The 10,000-nt window shown below is 43.6% G+C and overlaps 1 protein-coding gene across 1 annotated transcript in view; it reads left to right on the top strand.

Moving 5' to 3' along the window:
- The window catches only part of LOC123733217 (paired box protein Pax-5-like), a gene marked incomplete at its 5' end in the record, with an annotated part of 52,152 nt that overhangs the window by 25,896 nt on the left and 16,256 nt on the right, over nt 1-10,000 (top strand). The window contains 1 exon segment of the mRNA XM_045712649.1: nt 2,050-2,150. Coding sequence (XP_045568605.1) covers nt 2,050-2,150 — 101 coding nt within the window.

The following is a 10,000-nucleotide window of genomic DNA, read 5'->3' as shown; positions in this document are numbered from 1 at the left end:
CTCCCTCTCCTCCCTCCATCTTCCCCCTCTCCCTCTCCTCCCTCCATCTTCCCCCTCTCCCTCTCCTCCCTCCATCTTCCCCCTCTCCCTCTCCTTCCCCTTCCCTCCATCTTCCCCCTCTCCCTCTCCTCCCTCCATCTTTCCCCTCTCCCTCCCTCCCTCCATCTTTCCCCTCTCCCTCTCCTTCCCCTTCCCTCCATCTTCTCCCTCTCCCTCTCCTCCCTCCATCTTCCCCCTCTCCCTCTCCTCCCTCCATCTTCCCCCCTCTCCCTCTCCTCCCTCCATCTTTCCCCTCTCCCTCTCCTCCCTCCATCTTTCCCCTCTCCCTCTCCTTCCCCTTCCCTCCATCTTCCCCCTCTCCCTCTCCTCCCTCCATCTTTCCCCTCTCCCTCTCCTCCCTCCATCTTTCCCCTCTCCCTCTCCTTCCCCTTCCCTCCATCTTCCCCCACTCCCTCTCCTCCCTCCATCTTCCCCCTCTCCATCTTTCCCCTCTCCCTCTCCTCCCTCCATCTTCCCCCTCTCCCTCTCCTTCCCCTTCCCTCCATCTTCTCCCTCTCCCTCTCTTCCCTCCATCTTCCCCCTCTCCCTCCCTCCCTCCATCTTTCCCCTCTCCCTCTCCTTCCCCTTCCCTCCATCTTCTCCCTCTCCCTCTCTTCCCTCCATCTTCCCCCCTCTCCCTCCCTCCCTCCATCTTTCCCCTCTCCCTCTCCTTCCCCTTCCCTCCATCTTTCCCCTCTTCCTCTCCCTCTCCTCCCTCCATCTTCCCCCTCTCCCTCTCTTCTCTCTCCCCCTATAATAGGTGGATCTCTAGCTTTCGGCCACAAATGAAAAAATATTTTGGGATGGCTCCTCAGCCTGTCATCACAGACACACACACACACACACACACACACACACACACACACACACACACACACACACACACACACACACACACACACACACACACACACACACACACACACACGGCTGTGACCTCAGGACTAAAACAGGTTCTCAGTAACGTTTTAGAAACAGTGGATAGTCTCTATAACTGAGGGGTTTCACCCCCCCCTACACCACCCCCGTCCCCCCCGTCCCCCCCGTCCCCCCCTTTCCTTCTCCTGGTCTCTCTATCTCATCATTTGGGACGGACAGTCTTCAGAGTTCTGATAATTGTCTCGTTTAGAAGCTTTAACCGGCCAATCGCTACTGCTGACCACAGCTCACACACTGATACACACTAGACCAGTTATATAACACTCTCTCTCTGTGTGTGTGTGTGTGTGTCTGTGTGTGTGTGTGTGTGTGTGTGTGTGTGTGTGTCTGTGTGTGTGTGTGTGTGTGTGTAATGGATTGCATTTATATAGTGTGTTATACTACTTTATAGGTATCAAGGTGCTTCACAGTCAGGAGTCTCTCTCTCTCTCTCTCTCTCTCTTTGTTTCTGTCTCTCTCTCTCTCTCTCTCTGTGTCTCTGTCTCTCTCTCTCTCTCTCTTTCTGTTTCTGTCTCTCTCTCGCTCTCTCTGTTTCTGTCTCTCTCTCTCTGTGTCTCTCTCTCTCTCTGTCTCTCTGTCTCTCTCTCTTTCTAACCTCTCTCTCTCTCTCTCTCTCTCTGTGTCTCTGTCTCTCTGTCTCTCTCTCTCTCTGTCTCTCTGTCTCTCTGTCTCTCACTCTTTCTAACCTCTCTCTCTCTCTCTGTCTCTGTCTCTCTGTCTCTCTCTCTCTGTGTCTCTGTCTCTCTGTCTCTCTCTCTCTCTCTCTCTCTCTCTCTCTCTCTCTTTCTCTCTCTCTGTCTCCCTGTCTCTCTCTCTTTCTAACGTCTCTCTCTCTCGCTCTCTCTCTCTGTCTCTGTCTCTCTGTCTCTCTCTCTTTCTAACCTCTCTCTCTCGCTCTCTCTGTTTCTGTCTCTCTCTCTCTGTGTCTCTCTCTCTCTGTCTCTCTCTCTTTCTAACCTCTCTCTCTCTCTCTCTCTCTGTTTCTGTCTCTCTCTCTCTCTGTGTCTCTCCTCTCTCTCTCTGTCTCTCTGTCTCTCTCTCTTTCTAACCTCGCTCTCTCTTTCTCCACAGCCCTCCAGGAGTCTCCTCTAGCCAATGGTCATGGTCCAGGTGGGAGGGATTTCCTGAGGAAGCAGATGAGAGGGGATCTCTTCTCGCCGCAGCAGATAGAGGTATTGTTACACACACCGGGCAGGTGCAGTGAAATGTGTTGTTTTACACGGTCAGCCATAGTAGTACTGCGCCCCTGGAACGAATTTGGGTTAAATTAGGGCCTTGTTCAAGGGCACATCGGCAAATTGTTCACCGTGTTTTCTAGATGTGGTTCTGGGTTGTAGAGACCTAGCCTGTGTTTCAGTAGTTCGATAGCCTGTGTTTCAGTAGTTCGATAGCCTGTGTTTCAGTAGTTCGATAGCCTGTGTTTCAGTAGTTCGATAGCCTGTGTTTCAGTAGTTCGATAGACGTGATTTCAGTAGTTCGATAGACGTGATTTCAGTAGTTCGATAGACGTGATTTCAGTAGTACGATAGACGTGATTTCAGTAGTTCGATAGACGTGATTTCAGTAGTACGATAGACGTGATTTCAGTAGTACGATAGACGTGATTTCAGTAGTACGATAGATGTGATTTCAGTAGAACGATAGACGTGATTTCAGTAGTACGATAGACGTGATTTCAGTAGTTCGAGAGACGTGATTTCAGTAGTTCGATAGACGTGATTTCAGTAGTACGATAGACGTGATTTCAGTAGTTCGATAGACGTGATTTCAGTAGTTCGATAGACGTGATTTCAGTAGTTCGATAGACGTGATTTCAGTAGTACGATAGACGTGATTTCAGTAGTACGATAGACGTGATTTCAGTAGTTCGATAGACGTGATTTCAGTAGTACGATAGACGTGATTTCAGTAGTTCGATAGACGTGATTTCAGTAGTACGATAGACGTGATTTCAGTAGTTCGATAGACGTGATTTCAGTAGTTCGATAGACGTGATTTCAGTAGTTCGATAGACGTGATTTCAGTAGAACGATAGACGTGATTTCAGTAGTTCGATAGACGTGATTTCAGTAGAACGATGGACGTGATTTCAGTAGAATGATAGACGTGATTTCAGTAGTTCGATAGACGTGATTTCAGTAGAACGATAGACGTGATTTCAGTAGTTCGATAGACGTGATTTCAGTAGAACGATGGACGTGATTTCAGTAGAACGATATGTGATTGTGGATTGTAGAGATAACCTACTCTGTGTTTCAGTGTGATAGATATGTAGAGATAACCTACTCTGTGTTTCAGTATGATAGATATGTGGTCGTGGATTGTAGAGATAACCTACTCTGTGTTTCAGTGTGATAGATATGTAGAGATAACCTACTCTGTGTTTCAGTATGATAGATATGTGGTCGTGGATTGTAGAGATAACCTACTCTGTGTTTCAGTGTGATAGATATGTAGAGATAACCTACTCTGTGCTTCAGTGTGATATATATGTAGAGATAACCTACTCTGTGTTTCAGTATGATAGATATGTGGTCGTGGATTGTAGAGATAACCTACTCTGTGTTTCAGTGTGATAGATATGTAGAGATAACCTACTCTGTGTTTCAGTGTGATAGATATGTAGAGATAACCTACTCTGTGTTTCAGTGTGATCGATATGTAGAGATAACCTACTCTGTGTTTCAGTGTGATAGATATGTAGAGATAACCTACTCTGTGTTTCAGTATGATAGATATGTGGTCGTGGATTGTAGAGATAACCTACTCTGTGTTTCAGTGTGATAGATATGTAGAGATAACCTACTCTGTGTTTCAGTATGATAGATATGTGGTCGTGGATTGTAGAGATAACCTACTCTGTGTTTCAGTGTGATAGATATGTAGAGATAACCTACTCTGTGTTTCGGTGTGATAGATATGTAGAGATAACCTACTCTGTGTTTCAGTGTGATAGATATGTAGAGATAACCTACTCTGTGTTTCGGTATGATAGATATGTGGTCTCTAATAGGAAACCAATGGTGTGTGGACACGCTGTGCAGTATTGACGTTCCTTTAATCTGTCCCAGAAGAGGTTAACGACGGGCGGGAGACTATTGACCCGTCCGTCAACCAATTATTACCTCACTTCCTGCTGGGAAGAACACGCAAAGAGGGCTGTCTACTGATGCATCATGGGATAGTGCTGGGATGTAAGTCGCTCTGGATAAGAGCGTCCGCTAAATTACGTAAATGTAAATGTAATTAAGGCAGGGGTGTCAAATATACGCGTGGTTTGAGATTTTTTGTTGTTGAACTATTTGTTTTCGACATTAAAATATCTAAAAACCAAATGAAAACCGTATTGAAATTACAATGGATCTATATTTACGGTCTTTACACTGTGACCAGCTGGATAACAGTCCTTTATAGTCTCTTCTCACTGTGTCCAGCTTGATAACAGCCCTTTATAGTCTCTTCACTGTGACCAGCTGGATAACAGTCCTTTATAGTCTCCTCACTGTGTCCAGCTGGATAACAGTCCTTTATAGTCTCTTCACTGTGTCCAGCCGGATAACAGCCCTTTATAGTCTCTTCACTGTGACCAGCTGGATAACAGTCATTTATAGTCTCTTCACTGTGTCCAGCTTGATAACAGCCCTTTATAGTCTCTTCTCACTGTGTCCAGCTGGATAACAGTCCTTTATAATCTCTTCACTGTGTCCAGCTGGATAACAGTCCTTTATAGTCTCTTCTCACTGTGTCCAGCTTGATAACAGCCCTTTATAGTCTCTTCACTGTGTCCAGCTGGATAACAGTCCTTTATAGTCTCTTCACTGTGTCCAGCTGGATAACAGTCATTTATAGTTTCTTCACTGTGTCCAGCTTGATAACAGCCCTTTATAGTCTCTTCACTGTGTCCAGCTGGATAACAGTCCTTTATAGTCTCTTCACTGTGACCAGCTGGACAACAGTCATTTATAGTCTCTTCACTGTGTCCAGCTTGATAACAGCCCTTTATAGTCTCCTCACTGTGTCCAGCTGGATAACAGTCCTTTATAGTCTCTTCTCACTGTGTCCAGCTTGATAACAGCCCTTTATAGTCTCTTCAGTGTGTCCAGCTGGATAACAGTCCTTTATAGTCTCTTCACTGTGTCCAGCTGGATAACAGTCATTTATAGTTTCTTCACTGTGTCCAGCTTGATAACAGCCCTTCATAGTCTCTTCACTGTGTCCAGCTGGATAACAGTCCTTTATAGTCTCTTCACTGTGTCCAGCTGGATAACAGTCATTTATAGTTTCTTCACTGTGACCAGCTGGATAACAGTCCTTTATAGTCTCTTCTCACTGTGTCCAGCTTGATAACAGCCCTTTATAGTCTCTTCACTGTGACCAGCTGGATAACAGTCCTTTATAGTCTCTTCTCACTGTGTCCAGCTTGATAACAGCCCTTTATAGTCTCTTCACTGTGTCCAGCTGGATAACAGTCCTTTATAGTCTCTTCACTGTGTCCAGCTGGATAACAGTCATTTATAGTTTCTTCACTGTGTCCAGCTTGATAACAGCCCTTTATAGTCTCTTCACTGTGTCCAGCTGGATAACAGTCCTTTATAGTCTCTTCACTGTGTCCAGCTGGATAACAGTCATTTATAGTTTCTTCACTGTGGCCAGCTGGATAACAGTCCTTTATAGTCTCTTCACTGTGACCAGCTGGATAACAGTCCTTTATAGTCTCTTCTCACTGTGTCCAGCTTGATAACAGCCCTTTATAGTCTCTTCACTGTGACCAGCTTGATAACAGCCCTTTATAGTCTCTTCACTGTGTCCAGCTGGATAACAGTCCTTTATAGTCTCTTCACTGTGTCCAGCTGGATAACAGTCCTTTATAGTGTCTTCACTGTGTCCAGATGGATAACAGTCATTTATAGTTTCTTCACTGTGACCAGCTGGATAACAGTCCTTTATAGTCTCTTCTCACTGTGTCCAGCTTGATAACAGCCCTTTATAGTCTCCTCACTGTGTCCAGCTGGATAACAGTCCTTTATAGTCTCTTCTCACTGTGTCCAGCTGGATAACAGTCCTTTATAGTCTCTTCTCACTGTGTCCAGCTGGATAACAGTCCTTTATAGTCTCTTCTCACTGTGTCCAGCTTGATAACAGCCCTTTATAGTCTCTTCACTGTGTCCAGCTGGATAACAGCCATTTATAGTCTCTTCACTGTGACCAGCTGGATAACAGCCATTTATAGTCTCTTCACTGTGACCAGCTGGATAACAGCCATTTATAGTCTCTTCACTGTGTCCAGCTTGATAACAGTCATTCAAATTAAATCTCGACAGTCAGGGAACATTGAAAATTCAAAATGCGAAAGACAGAGGAATATTTTTTCTTAACCAATTTTCAGTGTGGACCTTCTGGATCAGAAGGTCTTAACCCTTAACCCTTAACCCTTAACCCTTAACCCATAACCCTTAACCCTTAACCCATAACCCTTAACCCTTAACCCTTAACTCTTAACCCTTAACTCTTAACCCTTAACCCTTAACTCTTAACCCTTAACCCTTAACCCTTAACTCTTAACCCTTAACCCTTAACCCTAACCCTTAACCCTTAACCCTTAACTCTTAACCCATAACCCATAACCCTTAACCCTTAACCCATAACCCTTACCTTAACCATTCATAATGAGTGACTACACTTAACCCTTACCTTAACCATTCATAATGAGTGACTAAACTTAACCCTTACCTTAACCATTCATAATGAGTGACTAAACTTAACCCTTACCTTAACCATTCATAATGAGTGACTAAACTTAACCCTTACCTTAACCATTCATAATGAGTGACTAAACTTAACCCTTACCTTAACCATTCATAATGAGTGACTAAACTTAACCCTTACCTTAACCATTCATAATGAGTGACTAAACTTAACCCTTACCTTAACCATTCATAATGAGTGACTAAACTTAACCCTTACCTTAACCATTCATAATGAGTGACTAAACTTAACCCTTACCTTAACCATTCATAATGAGTGACTACACTTAACCCTTACCTTAACCATAAGGAATGAGTGACTAAACTTAACCCTTAACCATTCATAATGAGTGACTAAACTTAACCCTTACCTTAACCATTCATAATGAGTGACTAAACTTAACCCTTAACTTAACCATTCATAATGAGTGACTACACTTAACCCTTACCTTAACCATAAGGAATGAGTGACTAAACTTAACCCTTACCTTAACCATTCATAATGAGTGACTACACTTAACCCTTACCTTAACCATTCATAATGAGTGACTAAACTTAACCCTTACCTTAACCATAAGGAATGAGTGACTAAACTTAACCCTTAACTTAACCATTCATAATGAGTGACTACACTTAACCCTTACCTTAACCATTCATAATGAGTGACTACACTTAACCCTTAACTTAACCATTCATAATGAGTGACTAAACTTAACCCTTAACTTAACCATTCATAATGAGTGACTAAACTTAACCCTTAACTTAACCATTCATAATGAGTGACTAAACTTAACCCTTAACCCTTAACCCATTCATAATGAGTGACTACACTTAACCCTTACCTTAACCATTCATAATGAGTGACTAAACTTAACCCTTAACTTAACCATTCATAATGAGTGACTAAACTTAACCCTTAACTTAACCATTCATAATGAGTGACTAAACTTAACCCTTACCTTAACCATTCATAATGAGTGACTAAACTTAACCCTTAACGTATAAATGTAACATTGAGAGAACGTCTAATTCTGCAGTGAGATTGTGAGAGCTTGTTGGACACACACACACACACACACACACACACACACACACACACACACACACACACACACACACACACACACACACACACAGTACAGAAATCTTTAAGTCATACCACAGATTCTCAATTGGATTGAGGTCTGAGCTTTGACTAGGCCATTCCAAGACATTTAAATGTTTCCCCTTAAACCACTCGAGTGTTGCTTTAGCAGTATGCTTAGGGTCACTGTTCTGCTGGAAGGTGAACCTCCGTCCCAGTCTCAAATCTCTGGAAGACTGAAACAGGTTTCCCTCAATACTGTCCCTATATTTAGCACCATCCATCATTCCTTCAATTCTGACCAGTTTCCCAGTCCCTACCAATGAAAAACATCCCCACAGCATGATGCTGCCACCACCATGCTTCACTGTGGGGATGGTGTTCTCAGGGTGATGAGAGGTGTTGGGTTTGCGCCAGACATAGCGTTTTCCTTGATGGTCAAAATGTCACAGCTGTCTTCAGAAAGGGAAGTGGACCAAGATGCAGCAGAGTTAGTGTTCATAATTTTAATTTAAAAAATGATGACTGGAACACTACAAAAACAAGAAAATACCGACAGCTAAACCGTACTGACAGCACATCACACTGAACAGAAACAATTACCCACAAATGACAAACACAAACACACCCTAATATATGGGACTCTCAATCAAAGGCAAATAGACCACACCTGCCTTCAATTGAGAGTCCCCACCCCAATTAACTAAACATAGAACCAGACTACCTAGACTAAACATAGAATTACATGAATCTCAAACAGTGCCCAAAAACCCGGAATACTTAAATCAAATGCCCTTACTACAAACACACCACCCCGAACCACATAAACCAAATACCCTCTGCCACGTCCTGACCAAACTACAATGACAATTAACCCTTATACTGGCCAGGACGTGACACAAAAAGCCCAATTTTAGTCTCATCTGACCAGAGTACCTTCTTCCATATGTTTGGGGAGTCTCCCACATGTCTTTTGGCGAACACCAAACGTGTTTGCTTATTTTTTAATTAAGCAATGGCTTTTTTTTTCTGGCCCCTCTTCCGTGAAGCCCAGCTCTGGCTTAAAGTGGTCCTATGGACAGATACTCCAATCTCCGCTGTGGAGCTTTGCAGCTCCTTCAGGGTTATCTTTGGTCTCTTTGTTGCCTCTCTGATTAATGCCCTCCTTGCCTGGTCCCTGAGTTTTGGTTGGTGGCCCTCTCTTTAACGTTGCTCCGTGGGATGTTCAAAGTTTCAGATATTTTTTTTATATCTCAACCCTGATCTGTACTTCTCCACAACTTTATCCCTTGACCTGTTTGGAGAGCTCCTTGGTCTTCATGGTGCCGCTTGCTTGGTGGTGTTGCAGACTCTGGGACCTTTCAGAACAGGTGTGTATATACTGAGATCATGTGACAGATCATGTGACACTTAGATTGCACACAGGTGGACTTAATTTAACTAATTATGTGACTTCTGAAGGTAATTGGCTGCACCAGATCTTATTTAAGGTCTTCATAGCAAAGGGGGGGGAAATACATACGCACTCACCACTTTTCCATTTTTTATTCTTTCGATATCTTTTGAAATAAGTACCTTTTTTTTCATTCCACTTCACCAATTTGGACTATTTTGTATACGTCCATTACATGACATCCTAAATGAAAATCAATTTAAATTACAGGTTGTAGTGCAATAAAATAGGAGAAAAAAAACCCGCCAACGAGGATGAATACTTTTGTAAGATACTGTACACCCATGCACCCGTACATGGATCTACCTTTCCTGTTCTCCCTCTCCACATATCATCTCTGTCATCCCCTCCATCTCTCTAGTCTATTGAGGCCCTGTATTCATTAGTGTCTTCACAGGGGGGCTGTGTGTGTGTGTGTGTGTGTGTGTGTGTGTGTGTGTGTGTGTGTGTGTGTGTGTGTGTGTGTGTGTGTGTGTGTGTGTGTGGACTGTCAGACAGAGTTCATTAGAATTTCCCTTCCCATTACTCAGGTGATAAATCAGAACAGAGAGAGTGAGAGAGAGAGAGAGAGAGAGAGAGAGAAGAAGGGAAGGAGAGAGGAAGAGAGAGAGAGAAACAGGGAGATCGAGAGAGAGAGAGAGAGAGAGAGAGAGAGTGAGAGAGGGAGATCGAGAGAGAGAGAGAGAGAGAGAGAGAGAGGTGAGAGAGAGAGAGAGAGGGAGATCGAGAGAGAGAGAGAGA

Source organism: Salmo salar, unplaced genomic scaffold (genome assembly GCF_905237065.1).
Source record: "Salmo salar unplaced genomic scaffold, Ssal_v3.1, whole genome shotgun sequence".
NCBI lineage: Eukaryota > Metazoa > Chordata > Actinopteri > Salmoniformes > Salmonidae > Salmo > Salmo salar.
This window is presented reverse-complemented; position numbering and strand designations above follow the sequence as displayed.